The sequence below is a fragment of the Saimiri boliviensis genome, chromosome Y (genome assembly GCF_048565385.1).
Source record: "Saimiri boliviensis isolate mSaiBol1 chromosome Y, mSaiBol1.pri, whole genome shotgun sequence".
Lineage (NCBI taxonomy): Eukaryota > Metazoa > Chordata > Mammalia > Primates > Cebidae > Saimiri > Saimiri boliviensis.
The window spans coordinates 20,990,546-21,012,841 of record NC_133471.1 but is presented as its reverse complement, the minus strand read 5'-3'; the positions used below and the strand labels follow the sequence as shown (position 1 = coordinate 21,012,841).

Below are 22,296 nucleotides of genomic sequence, written 5' to 3'. Positions count from 1 at the left end.
TTTTCCTTTGATTTTTCCCCTGAGAAGACCATCCAGCACAAGTTTACATGAGTAAATGGAAACAAAGGGATGTGGGGTAAACAGACTTAAAACTGGGAAAGCCTTTTATTGTTTATTGTTCCTGTTGTTTTTCTTAGTGATTATCCAACCAGCCACCTTTGGCCTGCCCCAGTAAAACTTTCTGGCTTCCCAAAAGGTTTGAGACTGACCTATAACTTTCCCTAATATTTTGCCAACCACCCCAAGTGAATTCCAACACTCCGCCTCTTTGGTTCAAGTGATTCTCCTGCCTCAGCCTCCTGAGTAGCTGGGATTACTGGTATGCACCACCATGCCCAGCTAACTTTGAATTTTTAGTAGACATAGGGATTCTCCATGTTGGTCAGGCTTATCTTGGACTCATGACTTCCAGTAATCCACCCACCTTCCAAAGTGCTAGAAATACAGGCATGAGCCACTGTACCTGTCATAAATTCTTTTTTAGAAGTCATTTTATTTGGACATTGAATTCAAACAAATCAGAGATAAAATATTTTGTATATTCATTTGTTTATAACTTTGATAAACCATGTTACTATGTAGTTAATTCATGATGTCTCTTTAAGATTAAAGGGACAAAGATATATAAGATGCAGCAATTATTTTAGCTAATGAACATGCAGAAATCTTAGAAAATGCCTCATTACCATCTTGATATGGTGCTTTTTTGCTGTTTGTTTTTTTAAGGTGGAGTCTTGGTCTGTCACCCAGGCTGGAGTGCAGTGTTGTGATCTCAGCTCATTGCAACCTTTGCCTCTCTGGTTCAAGCAATTCTCTTGCTTCAGCCTCCTGAGTAGCTGGGGTTATAGATGCCTGCCACCAAACCTGGCCAATTTTTGTATTTTTGGTAGAGACAGGGTTTCACCATATTGGCCAGGCTGGTGTTGAACTTCCGAGCTCTGGTGACCCACCCACCTCAGCCTCCTAAAGTGCTGGATTAAAGTCATGAGCCACCATGCCTGTCCTTATATATTGCTTTTACAAAGAGCTGCATCGTATTCTGTATGGGTAGTGTAGCTTTTTGTGTATGGACTTTTTCCTCCTCCTTTTTTTTTTTTTTTTTTTTTTTTTTACCTTTTTAGTTTGGTGAAGCATCTGTCTTCTGGCTTGGCCCCAGGGAAGTTGTGTTCATGGAGGCAGATACATGGCCCTGCCTCTGGTTCAGGATTCAAACAATACATGTGCTTTTTCAATAAAACCTAAAAGAAAGTTATCAGTGTACCATCGACCACTATGGAACTAAAAAGGGAGTATTCATAGTATTCCAATAGATGGAACTAAACAGGGAATATTTATCTTGAATGACTTTTGCCTTGTTTTGTTTTTGGTGAGATAAGATACTTCCTCTTTTGACCAAGCTGGAGTGCAGTGGCTCACTGCAACCTTTGCCTCCTGAGTTCAAGCAATTTTTCTGCCCCACTCACCTTCCCTCTCACCCACAACTCCCCTGCCCCCACACCGAGTAGCTGGGATTACAGGCCCACACCACCCTGCCCAGCTAAGTTTCATTTTTTTAGTAGATAATGGGGTTTCACTGTGTTTTCAGGCTGGTCGCGAACTCCTGATCTTGTAATCCATGTGCCTCGGCCTCCCAGAGTGCTAGGGATTGCAGGCATGAGCCTCTGTGCCTTTTTTTTTTTTTTCTTTTCTTTTTTTTTTTTTTTTTGTCTTCCTGAGACCGGGCCTTACTATTTTCTCTAGGCTGGAGTGCAGTGGTGGGATCTTGGCTCACTGCAACCCTGGCCTTCTGTGCTCAAGAAATTCTCCCATCTCAGCCTGCCAAGTAGCTGGGAATTATAAGTATGCACCACTTTGTCCAGGTAATTTTTGTATTTTTAGTAGAGACCTGGTTTTTATTATGTTGCCCAAGCTGGCCTTGAGCTCCAGGCTTCATGTGCTTTGCCTCCCTCCACCTTGCAAAGTGTTGGGATTACAGGTGTGAGCCACCTTACCTGATCCTGAAAAACATTTTTGAACATATCCCTGAAAAAATGTGTTTTTCATTTTTCTCTTATCGCATGGTGTAAAAACATATTTAAGCATGTCATAATTAAGCATTCTACTCACTATATGAATCTGTCTCTTTTTTTAATTTCTTGAGTGAAACAGGGTCCTGCTTTGCTATCCTATTTGGAGTACAGTAGTGCGACCATGGCTCACCACAGACTTGAACTCCCAGACTCAAGCAGTCCTCCTGTCTCAGCCTCCCAAGTAGCTGAGACTACAGGCTTGCAACACCATGCCTGGCTAATTTTTAAATTTTTTGTAGAGACAGGGTTTTGCCATGTTTTCAGGGCTTGTCTCAAACTCCTAAGCTGAAGCAGTCCTCCCACCTTCGTTTCCCAAAGTTTGGGATTACAGGTGGGAGGCATCATGTCCCTCCCCATCCTTTGCCACTCCTCCCTGCTCTGCTTCTTTTCTTTCCTCTTCCTGCCCCTTCCTTCTTTCTTTTCTCTCTTTTCCTCTCCTCTCCCTCTCCTTTTTTTCTTTGCCCTATTAACTGAATGACTTATATCCTAATTATGGTAAACCACTGCTCATGGTGACTTGAATTCTGTCTTTCCAGGTTGTCAGTATGTTCAGATGCTTTTCTTCTGTGACTTGCTTTCACCAGGCTCTTGTTTTCTAACAGCAGTATTTCTTAGGTTTATATTTTGCACACACACTTTATATTATCTAGATAGCTAAAAGATTTGGTGGCAAACTAGAATTTATTTCTGGTTTTATGAAATGGTCAAAATAAAATACTGAGTCATTTAATTTGATTTTATGTCACATGCTTAACACAGGCATCCCCTTAATATGAAATACTTGAGACCAGAATTGTTTTGGATTTTAGATTTTTTCAGATTGTGGAATATTTGAATATACTTACTTGTGTGCTTCAGTAATTTGAAAATCTGAAATCCAAGACACTCTAGTGAGCGTTTCCTTTGAGCTGTGAACCTCCTGTTACTGCTGGAAAAGTGTTGACTTTTAGAGCATTTGGGATTTCAGATTTGGATTAAACATGCTCAACCTTTATATACCTGTCTTTAAGTCATAATATATGGCTTTCCTTTTATACAATAGCTCTTTTTGTTTGCTTTTTTATGGTGTTTTTAATTTTTCGGCAACAGCTTTTGTTTTTTATTTTTGTTTGTTTTTTGGTTTTTGTGTTTCTTGTGTGACAAGTTCTCGCTATATTGACAGGATACTCTTGAACTCCTGGCCTCAAGCAGTCCTCCCACCTTGGCTTCCCAAAGTGCCAGGATAGTAGTCATGAGCTACCATACCAGGTGCAACAGCTGTTTCCTAGTTCTTCTGTTGTAGCAGTTTAAATACTCTGGCTTTTTATTTCTAGCCTTCATAGGGGTAACATTGAACCTAGTCTCTGAAAATTACTTCTTGACACTTTGAAACAGACACCGGAGTAGAGAGAGTAGTTCATGTTGAAAACTTATGGTCCCATTACCCAGCTTCCACTGTCTTTTTTTTTTTTTTTTTTTTTTTTTTTTTTTTTTTTTGCTTAGTGACCCATTTCTTTTTGGAGTTATTTTAAAGCAGGTGTACTTTGTCCTATTAACTTCAATGTCATTATCTGACAAAACTATTTTTTTAAAAAAAATCCAGCCTGGACAACATAGCAAGACCTCATCTGTAGAAAACACCAAAAACAAAAAAGAAAATTAGCCTTGTATAGGTTAAATCCAGCCTGCTGTTAACAAAGTTTTACTGGACCACAGTCACATCTTGGGGACTTTTGAGCTATAATAGCAGAGTTGTTTATCTGTAACAGAAACCATGTGATCCAGAAAGTATAAAATATTTGCTATCTGGCTCTTTACAGAAAATATTTACCCATCCCTGAGCTAGGTCATTTGCTTTGTGAACTGGTTAAAATTGGCCATGAGCTTTGTATGTCCAGTGGAATATTATTTGGCCATGAAAAGGAATAAAATTGTGACACATTCTATACCACATTGATAAACCTTCAAAACATGATGTTGGAGAAATAAGCCAGACAAAAAAAGAGCCCTAGATTCTTCTAAGCCATAGGGACAGAAAGAATGGTTGGTGCCAGGGGTTGGGGAGGTGCAGTGAAGGGGGAAATGCTATTTAATGAAGAGGGAGTTTCTGGTTGGAAGTTGTCCCAGTAGTGGAGGCGCAGAGGGTTGCAGAACAAGGTTGATGGACTTCCCACCATTGAACTATGCAGTTAAAGATGCTTAAAATGGAAAATTTTATGATAGGTATATTTTACCACAATAGAAAAATATACACATAAAATCATAATTATGTCTATAATTACAAATAACTGTATACATAAATGTAATACTTAATCATACATAAATAATATATCCTATGTTAAATTTATACATTTAAAGATAATTATTTAACATATTAAATATTTAAATATTCACATGCAAATTTAATATAGAAATATATCAATGTAATATGTTATTAGTACAACATACAGTACATATATTAATCTATATTCAGATTATGATTATATTTGAAATAATTTTTAAACATCTAATTATATTTGAAAAATAAATCATATTTAATTTAAATATTGAATAAACTATTTTATATTTAAATATTACACATATAATTCTAACCATAACTACCAAATAATTATATATGCTCATAAACTATGATACAAATGTATATATTTAGAAAGTTACATGTCGTTATCCCGGCAAGGTGGCTTACGCCTGTAATTCCAGCCCTTCATGATCACCTGAGGTTGAGAGTCCAAGACCAGCATGACCTCCACGGAGAAAGCCTCTCTCTACTAAAAATACAGAATTAACTGGGTATGGTGGTGCATGCATGTAATCCCAGCTATTTGGGAGGCTGAGGCAGGAGAATAGTTTGAATCCAGAAGGCAGAGGTTGCAGTGAGCCAAAAATGCGCCATTGTACTCCAGCATGCGCCACAAATGTGAAACTCCATCTAAAAAAAAAGAAGTGATGTGTAGATACAAATAATTACACATTATCCATAGTTTTACATATGTAATTTTATATATATTTATAATTTTTAAAATTTAAATTTATGTATTAGTATGTGTTACACATTTAGATTATATGTGGATGAAATAAGTCCGACAAAAAAAGGGCCTTAGGTTCTTCTAAGTCACACGGACAGAAAGAATGGTGGGTGACAGGGACTGGGGAGGTGCATAGAAGGGGGAGATACATTTTAATGAGGAGTTTCTGGTTGGAATGATGAAGTTGTTCAGGAATGGGTGATGTGGAATATATTTAGAAATACATAATTTATATATATATTTTTTGTAATATTAGAAAAGTGTTTCTATTTACTTCAGACCTTTTCCCGCAGTTTCTTACCAGAAGCCCAGGAGGACCTGAGGTGTTGTGTCTTAAAGACTATTTTGCAGTTGGTGTCATTACTTTGCCTTGAGCCCTGTTTAATTTTGCTGGACTTCATGGCAGAAGTTGGGTACTCCTGTGCCAAGGTTGGTGACAGGCACTGTTCTCCCTGCTGGTCAGTTGTGTCTAGGAGCCATTATCACTGAGGAAATCCCTCGCTGGGCTTAGGCTGGCCATGGGAAGCTGTCCCATGCTGGCAGACATGCACATTCTCCCTTGATGGGTCTGAAATTCCCCTAGGAACTGTGATTGTGTCACTATAAAAAAAAACAGTGATAAAAAACCTCATACCCTGCTTCTTTATTACAATCCAAGATCCTACAAGAAAAGGCAATATAATATTTTCACCATGAGTACTGAGCTAACTTCTATTTCCTGCATTACCAAACCTAGACATAACAGTGCCTCATACTTTTCCAGTAAAAAGAAAAAACTTCGTTTGTTTCTGTACTCAAGTGTAAAAGCTCTCATCAGCTGTTCTTCCTCCAGAGCCCCACCATGCCTGTTAGCTGAGTGACATGCTCACCACGTCATAAACACAGCCATGAGGAGAGACAGAAAGTGGCTGTTGCCACCTGCTAGGAAGGACCGAAGAGGGACTTGATTCATACCCAACTTGGAGATGTCATCCACTTCTCTCTCTGTTTTCATTTTTTTGAGAAAGTCACGCTCTCTTGCCCAGGCTTGAGTGCAATGGCACAATCTCTGTTCACTGCAACCTCCATCACCTGGGTTCAAGTGATTCTCCTGCCCAAGCCTCCCGAGTAGCTGGGATTACAGGCGCCTGCCACCATGCCCTGCTAATGTTTGTATTTTTAGTAGAGACAGGGTTTCACCATCTTGGCCAGGCTGGTTTTGAACTCCTGACCTTGTGATCCGCCCACCTTGGCCTCCCAAAGTGCTGGGATTGTAGGTGTGAGCCACTGGATGGGCTAGCAAGGTGGTAATACAAAACTAGCAGGCCAGTAACTCGATCGTCTTGCAGAATGACAGAAGCGTCCTGCATCGATGCAACCAGGGTGCACTTGGAGTTGATTCTGCTGGGCGAGGCAGGGGGGAGGAAGTTTCCAAAATAGTGTGCATTGTACTTTCCATTTGTAGACTTCAGTCTAATGAGTGAGAAGCACTTAATAGGACCGCAAGGTGATTCTTGTTCCATACTTAGGCTCTAACTTCAGAGACCTGCAGACAGTCACTCCATTCCGCATTCTTCGTGGGAATAGAACTCATTTTCTCCCCTTGTCTTCTTCCCTGTTTTCCTGACTTTTATTGGCTAGAGCCTGCAGTTTTGTGGGAGTTTTTTTGTTTGTTTGTTTGGTTTGTTTGTTTTTGACACAGTGTCTTGCTCGGTTGCCCAGGCTGTGATGCAGTGGCACTGTCAAGCTCCCAGCAGCCTTGATCTCCTGGGCTCAAGTGATCCTCCCATCTTAGCATCCGGAGTAGCTGAGACTACAGGCATACTTGAGCATGCTTGACTTTTTTCTTTTTTTCTTTTTTTGGTAAAGAAGTGGTCTTGCTATGTTGCCAAAGGTGGTCTGAAACTCCTAGCCTCATGCAGTCCTCCTGCCTCAACCTCCCAAAGTACTAGGATTACAGGTGTGAACCACCATGCCTGACCTTGTGGTACTTTTATTTCATGGATGGATGACAGAATTTGAAATGTGGATGGCAACCAATTTGTTGTTATCCCACGGGTTTATATATTAATATAGAAAAGTCTGTCACATGGAAAGAGGTGTGGGTATGGAGGTGTGGTGTAGAAGAGAAGGAAAGATAACAGCATTTGGGTGGGTTCCTGCAAGCAGGAAGCTGAGCTGAAGCCAAAATGTAGGCCCACAGCACTGCAAACAGGGTTGACTCAGTCAACGTGGGCAGGGTATAAAACAGACTTTCTACATGCGTGACACGTGCAAAGAAGCTGAGAGTGGATAAACAAGTACATTACTAGAATCTATGGAACTCATTTTTTTGTTCTCTTTACATCCAACTTATAAGACTTTCTTCTTTCATTGATTTGAATGGTAGGAGGGGTCTTTTGCAAAGCATCTAGACTTTTTCTCTTCAAAGGGCGTTGCTTATTTCTTCCTGTCTACAGACATGCTCCACACACCAGGGCAGCACTTGGCAGGAAGGGTGGATGTGGTTTGGAGGTGTGTTATGGGTCTGAATTGCTGAAAGCCTGAAGTGACATTCTACCCAGCAGCAGCGCACCAACAGAGTATGGCCCAGACCTGGCCCCACTCTAGGGTTACTGATACTCAGCTCCTTTCCAAGCCTATGAGTCTCCAACTTCTGCTGCAGTCCTTGTTATCTTGCCTTGACTTTGTTTGGCAGATACTTCTGTATGCAGGTTCAGCTTTCACCAAGTGCAGAGTGCAATTAGCAAGAGCGAGGTCTGGCATAAAGCAAGTTTATTTCAAAGCTTTGTTTGGGAAGAAGTACCGGCTTCCTGCTGAAGGCTGCCACTTTGATTTTGGAGCAGAAAGCAGATACTTTTTTTCTTTTTTTTTAACTTTTATTTTAGATTCAGGGATACACGTACAGGTTTATCATATGTGTAAACTCGTGTCACGGGAGAAAGCAGGTACTTTTAAATGAAAATGGAAGGAAGTGTATTTCCGTCTTTCCAGGAGTCAAGATATGTTTTTAGCAGGGGGTGGTAAAGAGCCAGACAACATATCCAAGCTTTGCAGACCATCTAGTCTCAGTCACAAGTATAGCACGTCTGCTCTTGCACCATTATTATTATTATTTTTTTTTTTTGAGAGTCTCCCACCGTCACCCAGGCTGGAGTGCAGTGGCACATTCTTAGCTCACTGCAACCTCCGCCTCCTGGGTTCAAGCAATTCTCTTGCCTCAGCCTCCAGAATAACTGGGACTATAGTCAGGCATCACCCCACCAGGCTAATTTTGTAATTTTATTAGAGATGGGATTTCACCATGTTGGTCAGGCTGGTCTTGAGCTCCTGGTCTCAGGTGATCTGCCCCCCTTGGCTTCCCCAAGTGCTGGGATAAGTAGTGTGAGCCACCGCGCACGGCCTAAATGAGCTGTAATTATTCTTTTCAGTACTTTTTTTTTTTTTTTTTTTTTTTTTGAGATAAAGAATTTTCCTCTTAATTTTATTTATTTTAAAAACTTTTATTTTATGTTCAGAGGTAACTTTGGAGGTTTCTTACATAGGCAAACTTCATGCCACTTGGTGAACCGCTTTTGCCACCCAGGTAGTAAGCATCATACCTGACAGGTAGATTTCCCATCCTCATCCTGCTACCCACATCCACCTTCCAGCCCTGGGTGTCTGTTGTTCCCTCCCTGTACCCGTCCCCCCTCCACCTTCTAGTGCCCAGTGTCTTTGGTGCTGTACAGGACCGAGCATAGAAAGTCAACACCAAGACAAAAGTATGTCAAATTGCCGGGTCATTCGTTGCCGGCAACCACGGAGGACTCGAGTCTCTGCAACCCGTGGCCCCGAGTTCACCGGGAGCGGGGTTTTTAAGCTGAAAAACCACATCCTGGTTTCAGAGTGAGGGGATGCACAGCAAGCAACTTTTCAGCACTTATTAAGCAAAAGCAAGCACTTTTCATAGAAGCCAAGGTCAGTAGCTATTGCAAAGAGAATGGGGAAGCCGTTACAACTGATTTTAAGAACAGCGTTGTCTTTTATAATATGGCATTTCTCAGGTACTTTTAGGCTAGCCATGTTACAGTGGTTTCCCCTCCCCGTGTTCGCTGGCCTCCAGCTTCTGTGGCCCGGTATCTGTGGTTCGTCCTCTCTGTGTCCAGCTCCCTTCACCTTCCTGAGCGCGCTCCGTGTCCGCCCCCCACCGCCCCCCACCCACCTTCTGGCGCCTTTATCTGTGGTTCCTTCTCTCTGTGTCTGCCCCCCTTCATCTTCTGAGACCCGGTGCCTATGGATCCCATCACCGTGTCCGTCCCCTTCGACCTTCTGGCGGCGCCCGGTGTCTGTGATTGCTCCCTCCTCTGTGTCCGCCTCCCGGACACCTTCTGGTGCCCGGTATCTGTGGTTTCTCCTGTGTCCGCCCCGCTTCACCTTCCGGTGGATCCACCCCCCTCCACCGTGTCAGTTCCCCTCGACCTTCGGCGCCCGGCATCTATAGTTTCCTTTCTTTTCTGTGTCCGCCCCCTCCACCTTCCGGCGTTCAGTATGTGTGTCCCCTTTATTCTGTGTTCCGGCTCCCGCCACCTTCTGGCGCCAGGTGTCTGCAGTTCCTCCTCTCTCTGGGTCCGCCCCCACACCTTCCAGTGCCAGGTGTCTATGGTTCCTCGTCTTCGCCCCACTTAACCCTCCGGTGCCCGGTGTCTGGTTTCTTCTTTCTCTGTGTCTGCCCCGCTTCACCCTCCGGCTCCCGGTGTCTGTGGTTCCCCCTCTTTCCGTGTTCACCCCCCTCCGCCTTCCGGCTCCGAGTGTCTGTGGTTCTCACCCTGTGTCCGCCTCCCGACTTTGTGCTGCCACGGTGTCTGTAGTTCCTTCTCTGTGTCCGCCCCCCCCCACCTTCCGCCGATCGGTATCTGTGGTTCCCCCTCTCTCTGTCTCCACACCCCCCATCCTCCGGGGCCGGTGTCTGTGGTTTCACCTCTCTCTGTGTCCACTCCCCTCCACCCTCTGGCGCCTGGAGTCTGTGGTTTCCACCGCCTAGCCGCCCCATTCCAGCCTCCGGATATAAGTGGCTGTGGTTCCCCCTCTCTCTGTCCACCCCCCGACCTTCCGGTGCCCGGTGTCTGTGGTTCCCCCTCTCTGTGTCCGCCCCCTTTAACCCTCTGGCGCCCCGTGTCTGTGGTTCCCCCTGTGTCCACCCCCCCCCACCCTCCAGCGCGCGGCGTCTGTGGTTCTCCTTCTATCCGCACCCCCCTCCACCCTGCGGAGCCCGGTGTCTGTGGTCCACCCGTCTCCTCCACCCTCCGGCACCTGTGTCTGTGATTTCCCTCTCTCTATCCGCCCCCTCACGCACCGGCGCCCGGGGTCTGTGGTTCCCCGTCTCTGTGTCCGCCCCCTCACCTTCCGGAGCCCAGTGTCTGTGGTTTCCCCACCTTGTGTCCGCCTCCCGATCTTGCGGTGCCCAGTGTCTGTGGTTCCCCCTCTCTCTATGTCCGCTCCCTCCTGACCTTCCGGTGCCCGGTGTCTGTGGTTCCCCCTCTGTCTGTGTCCACCCCCCGACCTTCCGGTGCCCGGTGTCTGTGGTTCCCCCTCTGTCTGTGTCCACCCCCCGACCTTCCGGTGCCCGGTGTCTGGTTCCCCCTCTCTCTGTGTCCGCCCCCCGACCTTCCGGTGCCCGGTGTCTGTGATTCCCCCTCTCCGTGTCCGCTCCCCCCGACGACCTTCCGGTGCCCGGTGTCTGTGGTTCCCTCTCTGTCTGTGTCCGCACCCTCCACCATCCGGGGCCCGCTGTCTGTGGTTCCCCGTCTCTCCGCCACCCGACCTTCCGGTGCCCGGTGTCTGAGGTTCCCCCTCTCTCTGTGTCCGTGTCCGCACCCTCCAACCTCTGGGGCCCGGTGTCTATGGTACCCCCGCTCTGTGTCCGCTCCCCCCCCAACCTTCCGGTGCCCGGTGTGTGTGGTTCCCCCTCTCTTTGTGTCCACACCCTCCACTCTCCGGGGTCCACTATCTGTGGTTCTCCTTCTCTCTGTACGCCCCCGACCTTCCGGTGCCTCGTGTCTGTGGTTCCCCCTCTATGTGTCCGCCTCCCTCTACCCTCCGGCACCGGTATCTGTGGTTCCCCCTGTCTCTGTGTCCGCACCCCGACCTCCCGGTGCCCGGTGTCTGTGGTTCCCCCTGTCTCTGTGTCCGCCTCCCGACCTTCCGGTGCCCGGTGTCTGTGGTTCCCCCTGTCTCTGTGTCCGCCTCCCGACCTTCCGGTGCCCGGTGTGTGTGGTTCCCCCTCTCTCCGTGTCCGCTCCCCCCACCACCCTCCCGTGCCCGGTGTGTGTGGTTCCCTCTCTCTCTGTGTCCGCCCCACGACCTTCCGGTGCCCGGTGTCTGGTTCTCCCTCTTTCTGGGTCCGCCCCCCTCTACCCTCCGGTGCCCGGTGTGTGTGGTTCCCCCTCTCTGTGTCCGCATCCTCCACCCTCTGGCACCGGTGTCCCTTGTTTCCGTCTGTGTGTCCACGTGTAGCCAGTGTTTAGCTCCTACATGCAAGTGGGAACGTGGTGCTTGGCATGTAAGTGCACTTAGGAGAACGGCCTCTCCATCTCCATCCATGTTGCTGCCTGGGGCATGATCTTTTTCCTTTAATTTTAATTTTATTCTTTATGATTTATACTAAGGCAGGTATATGTAACTCAAAAAACCAGAGTTTTTTTGCTTCTGAGGAGCAATGGTAACAATACCAGCCACAGTAGCAAGGATGAGAAAACCAATTCTTAGTTTCCAAGCCCGTTAAGAATTATTTCTATGGAAAGGAATCAGCGAAAGCAATGTTACTGTCTCCGCCCAGTCAAATACTGCACAGGAGGGAAAGGGGGCATGGTGTTACTCAACTAAGTTATTGCAACAATTAAAGCTTCTAAGGTGGCTCATGAGCCAAGCACCACTGAATTTTGTGGGGCCCTGTCTCTGTCGCCCATGTAGGACGTGGACCCTGTGCGGAACACCCGAGTACCTGGCCCCCGAAGTCATTCAGAGCAAGGGCCACGGGAGGGCCGTGGACTGGTGGGCCCTCGGCATCCTGATATTCGAGATGCTCTCGGGGTAAGTAGAGTCTCCGTAGAGAATCTTCATCTTACAGGCCAGCACCCCTTCCCCCATCCATTCATCCCTCGGCATTTTTGCAGTCTTGAAAACAGTCCGTGAGTGTCGCAAACACACAGTGTGGCCGCACACACATCCGCTGCTCTGCTGAGGCTGGCAGTGTGAATTGGCAGTTCAGCTTGTTTGAATAAGAGGCAAAAATCACAAAGTTGTGAAGGAGCCACCCACGCATGCCTGCTGAGATTTTTACGTCTAAATATCTATATCTTCCTTAAATTAAAATTCACGTTCTGGGCTGGTCTGAAGGTAGCGAGTTATCTCAGTTGATTTCCATAGTTACAGGTTGAACTCCTTGCTCCACTCTTCCCCCCCTTGTCACTTCTGCACTTAATGAATTTAAAAATTAAATAAATCTTCCGCACACAGCCTTTCTGAAGTAACCTGCAGAGCTCAGGAGGGCACAGGTCAGGTCAAGGTAAATCAGCCAAATACAATTGATTTACTGATGAACATCGTGCAAAGAAGGCGAGAATGTGTTTTTCTTCTAAAACCCCATACCTGTGTTATGGAAAGGGGTCCTGATCCAGACCCCAAGAGAGGGTTCTTGGATCTCTTGCAAAAAAGAATTTGGGGAAAGTCCATAGAGTAAAGTGAAAACAAGTTTATTAAAAATAAAGTAAAAGAATAAAAATACGGCTACTCCATAGGCAGGGCAGCCCCCAGGATACTGGTTGGCTATTTTGATGGCTATTTCTTCATTTTATGCTAAACAGGGGGTGGATTTTCTGTGAGTTTTCTGGGAAAGGGGTGAGCAGTTCCTGGAGCCCAGGGTTCCTCCCCTTTTAGACGATAGAGAGTAACTTCCTGACAGTGTCATGGCGTTTGTAAACTGTCATGGCACTGTGTCCTTTAGTACCTACTGCGTTATAATTAATGTCTAATGAGCTGTGAGGTCAGTCAGAGGTCACCATTGTCTCCACCTTGATTTTGATGGGATTCGGCCAGTTTTACCGCAGCCTGTTTCATCAGCAAGGTCTTTGTCACCTGTATCTTGTGCTGACCTCCTGTGTCACCCTTAATGACTTAGAATGTCATCCTTAATGACATCCTCCTGTGTCATCCTTAGAATGACTTCAGCATTGGGAATGCATCCCAGTAGGTCTCAGCCTCATTTTACCCAGTCCCTGTTCAAGATGGAGTTGCCGTGGTTCCAGTGCCCGTGATACCTGTGTTGGGAGAGATTTGGAAGTCAGGGGAGGTGGCATCCTCCCTGTGACCACAGAACAGAGAGGTCAGTCATCCGTCGGGATGTCAGCATGATTCGGTGTTGAAGGCCAGCGTATGCCTGAGACAATCCACCATGACTTGCCCAGGACACAAAGGAAGCATGAAGCACTTGGAAGCCCAGGACGCTGGTGTCCTCCTCGTTCGGTTGTTAGTACCTGGCGTGCCTGTTAATTCCCTAGGACAACTCAGTAGCGTGCCGCTTTTCCAGATAGGAACCCGTAGGAAGGAGTGAGCCATGTGTGCAGAGAAGGTGTTGTACTGTGTGCCTCTAGACAGGATGAAGATGAGAGGAAGGCCAGGCAGGGAGGGCCCAGAACACCGCTGGGGGATCCTCTGCCGTGCTTCGCCACTGCCGACGCTGCCTCCTAGGTCTGTCTTTTTCCTGTGTGCGTCTTTCTTCTGCTTGCCTCTGAGTCTCAAAGACAGACACCAGTGTATCCTCTGAGTGCTCCCCGTTGTCGAAAAAGTCAGATCATAAGCGAGACCGTCTGTCACATCTCTCTGATTCCCTGCAGGGGGTAAAAACCAGAGGTTTTCACTGGAAAAACTTCCCTTTCAGTTGGACACAAAAGAGGAAAGGAAGAGAGGCATTCTTCTGCTGGGAAGTCATGTCTAAGCTGAATCCTGCTGGTGGGGAGCACTGAATGCTTGTTATTGGCAATGTGGATTACGTGACATTTTAACATCCACCTTAGGAAATCCAGGCAGTCATTGACTGTTTTTGGGGAGCAGATGGGTTATTGTCCTATGTGCTTAGCTCTACAGTCTTTTATAAAGAAAGTAAATCCTTTTATTTCCAGACCAGCTTAGGGATCAGAGTGATGGTAAACAAGAACTATCAAAGAATTCCACCACGTGAAGCAAAGGGAGGAGACTGGAAATTGTGAAAACCTGTATTTCATTGTCTGGCTATCCATGTATATTGTTTATCATCCATCCATCTACCCACCTGTCTATCTTTATCTGTATATTATTCATTTATCTATGCACCCATCCATCTATCCACCTATCCATCCATGCACCCGTCCACCCACCCACCACTTACCCACCTATCTTCCTATCCCTTTCTGTCTGTATGGTCTGTCTACCTATTATGTATGTGTATGTATATATCTGTTTATCCATTTATCCTTATTTACCATCTGTCTAAGCTGTCATTTATGTGTTTATATGTCCATCTCTCTCTTCATCTCTTTATGGTCTTTTTTTCTGTCTATCTACTTGTCATCTGTGTATTTACCTATCGTTGGTGCATTTAATTATCATGTATCTGTTGTTCATATATCAATCTACTTCTTATTCATATCTATGTATCTATCTCTCTATCTGGCCATTTAGCTACCTAGCTATCTAACTATCTATTTTTTCTTTTTTTTTCTGAGATGCAGTCACATTCTCTTACCCTGGTTGGACTGCAGTGGCAAGGTCTTCGCTCACTGCAACCTCCGCCTCCTGGTTTCAAGCAATTCTATGCTGCCTCAGCCTCCTGAGTAGGTGGGATTACAGATGCACTCTAATACGACTGGCTAATTTTTGTATTTTTAGTAGAGATGAGGTTTATCATGTTGTCCAGGCTAGTCTGGAACTCCTGACCTCATGATCTGCCCACCTTGGCCTCCCAAAGTGCTGGGATTACAGGTGTTAGCTACCGTGTTTAGGCTCATTTATATATCTTTCTGTTTGCTTATCCGTCTGTTATTTATCTATTTTTCTATGTTAACTGTCTACCTACCTACCTTTCCATCTGTCAGTCATCTGTTTAGCTACTCATTTATCTGCTTTTCTATATATCATCTATTTATCAATCATCTACCTACCTACCTACCTATTCATCCATCTCTTAAGTTTCTACCTACCTACCTACCTATTCATCCATCTCTTAAGTTTCTATCTAGCTATCAAACATCTACCTACCTACCTACCTAACTACCTACCTGTTAGTCTTTTTAATTTTCCATTACCCTTTGCTGAGATATACCTACAAATCATATGGATCCGAACTTCTCAATATGCACCCTACGCCTTTGGGTCCTAGGCAAACCCAAAATGTTAATAACAGGCATTTTGTTAGGTGTCCACCCAAGGAAAAACATATTTTCATTCAGTGCTAACACTGACCACATGAAGGCAGCATTGCCTGAGGATTGTTGTGTCCTGGAGTCTAATGCTTTTAAATACGGTGAGGTTTATGTGCCCCAAGTTTTATTGATTATTGGATAGAGTAACCAATAATACAACATAATATTAGAATACAGCATAATATTAGAAGATAATGTTGTTAGAATATAACACAATTAGTGGAATATAATTAAAACAATATTAGTCTGAGTATGTTCAAATTAAAAATATGTAAAAGTAAATTGAAAAAGAATAGAATATTCTCATAGAATTACTATATAAATTATTATATAAAGTTACCAAAATTGTTAACAGGCTATATTAGAATATTTAAATACCTTAGAATACAATAGAATGGAAAATAACCTAATTATATCATTAGGCTAATTGAAAATTGATCATTATGCCAGGTGTGGTGGCTCATGCTTATAGTCCCAGCAATTTGAGGGCCTGAGGTGGGTGGATCACGTTAGGTCAGCAGTTTGAGACCAGCCTGGCCAACATCGTGAAACTCCATCTTTATTAAAAGTAGCAAAACATCCTAGCTGTGCATGGTGGCACATACCTGTAATCCCAGCTACCCGGGAGGCCGAGACAAGAGAATCACTTGAATTAGGAAAGGGGAGGTTGCAGCGAGCTGATATTGCACCACTGCGCTTCAACCTGGACAACAGACAGACACTTGTGTCTCAAAAATAATAATAATTAAATGAATAACAATCTCCTAATGCAAACCCCAGTCTGCTGATGTGTGCATTTCATGAGACGGAGCTAGTGATTCACAGTGGGCGTTTTTGTTTTCTGTTTTTCTAATCAGAGTCTCTTTCCAGATGAATTTTTACCCCTCTCCCCCACCCCGCTTCTCAGCAACCTTGTATCTCTTTGCATGTGTGGGTTTTTTGAGTGGCCAGTGTCTTGGACCCCCAACTCTTCCCAGGCATTTCCGGGCTCTCGCTCTGCTCTGGCCAGTCAGAACTCTCATCTGGACCACCTCAAGCTTTCTCATTGAAGCACCTATAGGTGTCAGGTCTACACATCCACCAGCTATGCCCCTCTTCTCTGAGACCACAAGTGTGGCTTCCTGGATAACTGGAGCAGAATCAGACACTAATTATCATATGAGGTTCTGAGATGGTGGTGTAGGGATTCCACCCTCCTAACAGTCTGCCCCCTCCTTGTCTTCCCACTGGTTTTGAAACATGACAGGAAACCTGACCTGTTCCCCTGCCCTGTTGGCCAGGGCTGGCCCTTTCTCTTCCACTGCACATGGTGGAGGCTCACTTGTCACGGGCTTCCAGAGCCCTCTGGGGCCTCCCCTCTTCTGGGCCGTGCCCTATTCGAGCAGCCCATCTGTTTTCTTTGTACTACTTAGCAGTTCTGAAACTATCTTGATTTTGTATGTGTTGACTGCCTCTGAGAGCACTGTCCCCAAGCTGCTCTCCTTATCTCCTTGAACCCAGAAACTTCTCATGTTGGCTGGAGGGAGGCATTGCTGCACACACAGGTGGAGATGGCCTCCCTCCCCAGTCTGGGGCTGCACTTTCCCTGTGACAGCTCTGTTTGCTGCATACTCACTCTTAGCAGGATTAAGTGAGGCTGGGCTTTGTCTGTTTTATTGCTTTAACTGATTATTTCACTCTTCCACTAAGTTCAAGGAAAACTGTCCAGTAAAATCTGCTATATGATTCTCGAAGATCATGTGATGCAGATTTCGTTTTCATGGAATCAGACATACTTAGGTCAGATGAAAATTCTGTGACACATTCTGGAACAAAACACTCATGTACTTTCCAAGGGCCCAAGCTCAGCTCTGATTTCTCTCATCCCATTTGCTTTTCTTACTTGTTTCCACATTTTTCTTCTTCCAGGCAATTTAACTTGAGAGTTAAACTGTTTAACTCAAGAGTTAAGTAAAGGCTGGGCAGGGTAGATCATGCCTGTCACCTTACACTTTGAGATGCTGCAGCAGTAGGATTTCTTGAGGCTAAGAGTATGAGACCAGTTTCAGCAACATAGTGATACCCCATCTCTACAAAAAATAACAATAAAGCTAGCTGGATGTGGTAGTATCTGCTTGTAGACCATGCTACTCAAGAAGCTGACATGGGAGGATTGCTTCAGCCTGGGAAGTTTGAGGCTGCAGTGAGCTGAGATTGTACCAGTGCATGCCAGCTTGGGAGACAGAGCAAGACCCTGTCTCAGAGAAAAGAAAGAAAAATCACCTGAACCTTCAAGAACAAAAGACAGGCACATGTCTTATTTATGACAGCGGTGATTCTCAAAATGGCATCCTGGAGGACTGTGGAGTTCCTGAAGTGTGTTTTAGTAGATGAGTGAGATCATTTTTTCAACAACAAATCTGAATAGAAATGAATTTTCTTCATCAATTAAAACAATACAGTATAGCACAGAGGGTGCAGAAGATTTTAGGGAAGGTGAAATTTGTGAACGAGGCCCTTTCATTGGGAGTGTTGGGCATTGCGCAGTAGTTCAACATACTGGTGCATGCCTGTAATTCCAGCACTTCAGGAGGCTGAGGTGGGAGGATCACTTGAGCCCAGGAGTTGGAGGCCAGCCTGGGCAACATAGTGAGACCCCCATCTCTACAAAAAATAAAATAAAAGAACTAGACCAATTAGCTGGGTGTGGTATTGCATGCCTGTGGTCCGGGTACTTTGGGAGGCTGAGGCAGGAGGATCACTCAAGGCTGGGAGGTCAAGGCTGCAGTGAGCTGTGGTCTCACCACTGCACTCCAGCCTGGGTGACAGAGACCCTGTCTCTAAAAAGAGAGAAAAACATTCTTGAGGAGGTTGGCCACATCTTCTGCGTTTTTTGAATCTCTTTAGCGTCCAGCTTTCACAAGGGCTGCTGGCTTCTCCCTTTGTCTGCCGTGCTGCGTAGCGTGTTGTTTAGCTGAGCATAGGAAGAAAATGTGTCACTATTCAGAACTGGGGTCAGAAAAGCGACTTCACCCATCCCTGAATTGAGGTTGGAAACCATCCTGGGACTGCACTTTGAGAGCCACTGCTGTGATGGCCCAGGCGAGGGGCCCCAGGACTATTTTCACCCTCCACTCTGCCCCGTGTGCTGCCGCTTCCGCTTCCTGGCCCTCCACTTCCCCTTCTCATCTTCCACCTCAGTCTGCTTCATCTGAGGAGCACAAACTTTATATTTATTTATTATTGTTATTATTGTTATTTTAGAGGGACTCTCCCTCTGTCACCCAGGTAGACACTGTGGTGGTGTGATCTTGGCCCAGTGCAACCTCTGCTGCTTGGGTTCACGTGATTAGCATGCCTCAGCTTCCCAAGTGCTACGATTGCAAGTGCCTGCCACCATGCCTGGCTAATTTTTGTATTTTTAATGGAGACTGCATTTCATCATGTTGGCCAGGCTGGTCTTGAACTCCTGATCTCAAGTGATTCAGCTGCCTCAGCCTCCCAAAGTGCTCAGATAGCAGGCGTGAGCCACTAGGCCCAGCGTAGATGTTTGTTTTTAATTTGAAGTACTGGTGCAGGGATCTTTGAGGAAGTCAAGGTAGGACAAAATGTTAGTGAGGGCTTTCTTCTTGTCTCTAATGTCTGTGTCTTCCTTTTCTTGAACCCATTTTCAAAGCACCTTTTTTTCAAGACTAGCCCTGGTCTTCAGAACTGGGGCAGGTAGTGTGTCAGCTGATAGTTACGAAGGTGTTTTTCTAGCAGAGGTCTCTGAGTAAAAGGGAAAACATCAGCTTAGAACACCCAATTTATGTGCCTCGACCATTCATTTTACAGGAAGATGTAGGTAGGTGAAATGGTTGCATTCACATTTTACTGGCAAATGATAGAGCTAGTTGCACGATTAGCATGAAGTCTTTTCTTTTTGCTCTGTTTGTTTGTTTGTTTGTTTGGTTTTTGCAGTCTTGCTGTCGTCCAGGCAGGAGTGCAATGGTGCAGTCATGGCCCACTGCACCTCCACCTACTGGGCTTAAGTGATCCTCCTGTTTCTGCCTCCTGAGTAGCTGGGTTGACAGGTACATGTTACACCATGCCTGGCTAATTCTTAAAAATTTTTTTGTAGAGATAGAGTCTTGCTATGTTATTCAGGCTGATTTCATATTCTTTGGCTCAAAGGATATTCCCAGCTCAACCTTCCAAAGTGCTAAGATTACAGGCATGAGCCACTGGACCCAGCATTTTTTTCCTTTTGAATGGCATTTTGAAATAGACTGTTGAAAAATTCTTGTTCTATGTCCAGACTGGAGTGAAGTAGCAATCATAGCTAATTGAAGACTTTATCTACTGAGCTTAAGCAGTTCTCATGCATCAGCTTATTGGGATCACAGAAGGCTGTAGCTGGGAATACAGGCACACACTGGCATGTACAGCTAATTTTTAAATTTTTTGTAAAGGCGAGGTCTCACTGTGTTATCAAGGCTGGTTTTGAACTCCTGGGTTCAAGCAACTTTCCTGCCTTGGCCTCTCAAAATGCTGGGATTACAGTGATGAACCACTGTGCCCAGTGTTTTTTCTTTTGAGATAGTGTCTCACTCTATCTCAGTCTTGAGTGCAGTGGCACAATCATAACTCACTAAAACCTTGACCTGGGCTCAAGTGATTCTTGCTCTGCAGCCTTGATTAGCTAGGATCACAGGTGTACACCACTACATCCAGCTAGTTTTAAAATTTTTTGTAGAAATGAGGTCTTACCATGTTGTTCAGGCCAGTCTTGAACTCCTGGGCTCAAGCAATCCTCCTGCTGCATTGGCCTGTCCAAATGCTTGGATAACAGGCTTGAGCCATGGTGCCTAGCCTTGGCCTGAATTTTTAAGGTAAAAATATTGAGTTTGCATTTATGCTGTTTAGCAGATTGTCCTTGCATTTATAGCTGTCACCATAGATCAGTTTAACTTGCTTATATGCCCAAGTGCCACATAATGAGAATTTATTCCCGACTTGGTAAGAACTGGAAGCAGTCTGTATATTTAGAGACAGAAATGTGGGGATTTGAGAAGGTACTGCCCAGGCGTCCAGGGAGTGCTGTTTCTCAGATATGCACACACACTATTTGTGCTTTTTCTTTTGGGCAAGATGATCAGTTAATGCTCATCTATTATGTATTTGTTTACACACATTAAATATCTTTCACATGATCTTGGCATGTAATGTCTACTGACCAAGAGCATTTCATTTATTATTCTCCATAAATGTTTTTAGGTGTGTATGACACATTTCCTTCTGGAGTTTAATGTTCCAGTTCTATATTTGTACATTTCCCCAATGAAATCACACAGCTGAATGTATTGAGACGGCTGCCATCCAAACCCAGAAAGAAACGGGAATGCATCTCCCCCAGCTGCCGTTATAGGGAGCGCTGCTGACAGATGAGGAAGGACGGGCTTGGGGGGTAGTTAACATCTAAGGCATCAGTGTTGGCAAGGATCAGATGAGTGTCTGTACTCGGAGCTCTGCTTCCCAGCCTGGCCTGGGTGATGGCTTGTAACTCCAGAACTAGCCGCCCAGAGAGGTACTCTAATGGAAAAGCCACCTTCATGCTGAAGAGCAAAACTGAGCAACTGAAATGTTGTTTCAGAATGAACAAGTTTGTGTTAGGGCCACATCGCACACACCTAATGCTTTACATTCCTTCAGCGTCTTTGATTTCCTCATGTAACTCACTGCTTCTCTGTGACCTCTCCCATTCATTTCCATTTTTATAGTTCACATTTCTCTAGTTTGTCTTTGAATTTTTCTTCACTGCAGTGGATTGGACAGTTCATGTGTGTGGTTCTAGGTATAAATGTCCTGGCGCCGCTGTTAGAGATTGCCACAGGTGAGAAGGTTTAAACCAGAGAAATTATCCTCTCCCAGTCCTGGAGACTGGAAGCTTGAGATCAAAGTGTCTCAGGACTGCGCTGCAGGGAATGCTCCTTCCTTCGTCTCCCAGCTCCTGGGAGCTCCGGCATCCCTGGACTTGTGGCCACGTCACTGCGGTCTCTGACTCCGCCTCCACGTGGCTTTCTCCTCTGTGTCTGTATCTCATCTGCAATCTCTTATGAGGACACCTGCCATTGGATTTAGGGCCATCTTACTCCAGGATGGTCTCATCTTACTTAATCACATCTGCAGAGATCCTGTTGCTGAATAAGGTCTCATTCCAGGTCTGGGCATTACGACCTGGATCCACTGCAGGTGTATCTACTTCCCTCTGGAGACTTGGGGGGAGGGTCCCCCCTGCCTGTCCCAGTTCCTAGGGCCTTCCAGGTATCTCTGGACTTGTGGCTGCTTCACTGCAGTCTCTGCCTCTGCCTCCATGTGGGTTTCTCGTGTGTCTCTGAAGTCTTTTATGAGGACACCTGCCATTGGATTTGGGCCTACCCTATTCCAGGATGATCTCATCTGTAACTCCTCGAGTTAATTTCTATCTGAAAAGACCCTATTTGCCAGTAAGGTCCCATTCACAGGTTGTTAGGGCAAAATCACGGATATATCTTTTTAGGAACGTCTCATTCCACCCACTCCACTGAATTTTGTTTAGGTCAGGAAGCGATCTGAAATCTACAGGAGAATTATTTTTGCTCATTGTCATTTCTGATCATCAATGAGGGTGTCATTTGAAAGCTCCGTTTTATAAGGTATTTCCGTTGCTAGCATCCCTGAATTAGAATATCTAAGTCAAAAGAAGCTTAAATAGAAAGCATGACTTTGAGTCAATATGAGTTCTGGTCAATATGAGAAAATCTCAGAAGTACAACTTGTGCCTTGGACATGTAGGTATCTAGTATACAT

The 22,296-nt window shown here is 45.2% G+C and overlaps 1 protein-coding gene across 1 annotated transcript in view; it reads left to right on the top strand.

The window, feature by feature from the left end:
- The window catches only part of PRKX (protein kinase cAMP-dependent X-linked catalytic subunit), a 122,950-nt gene that overhangs the window by 71,763 nt on the left and 28,891 nt on the right, over nt 1-22,296 (top strand). The window contains exon 4 of the mRNA XM_074392377.1: nt 12,005-12,124. Coding sequence (XP_074248478.1) covers nt 12,005-12,124 — 120 coding nt within the window. The remainder of the gene's footprint in view (nt 1-12,004; nt 12,125-22,296) is intronic.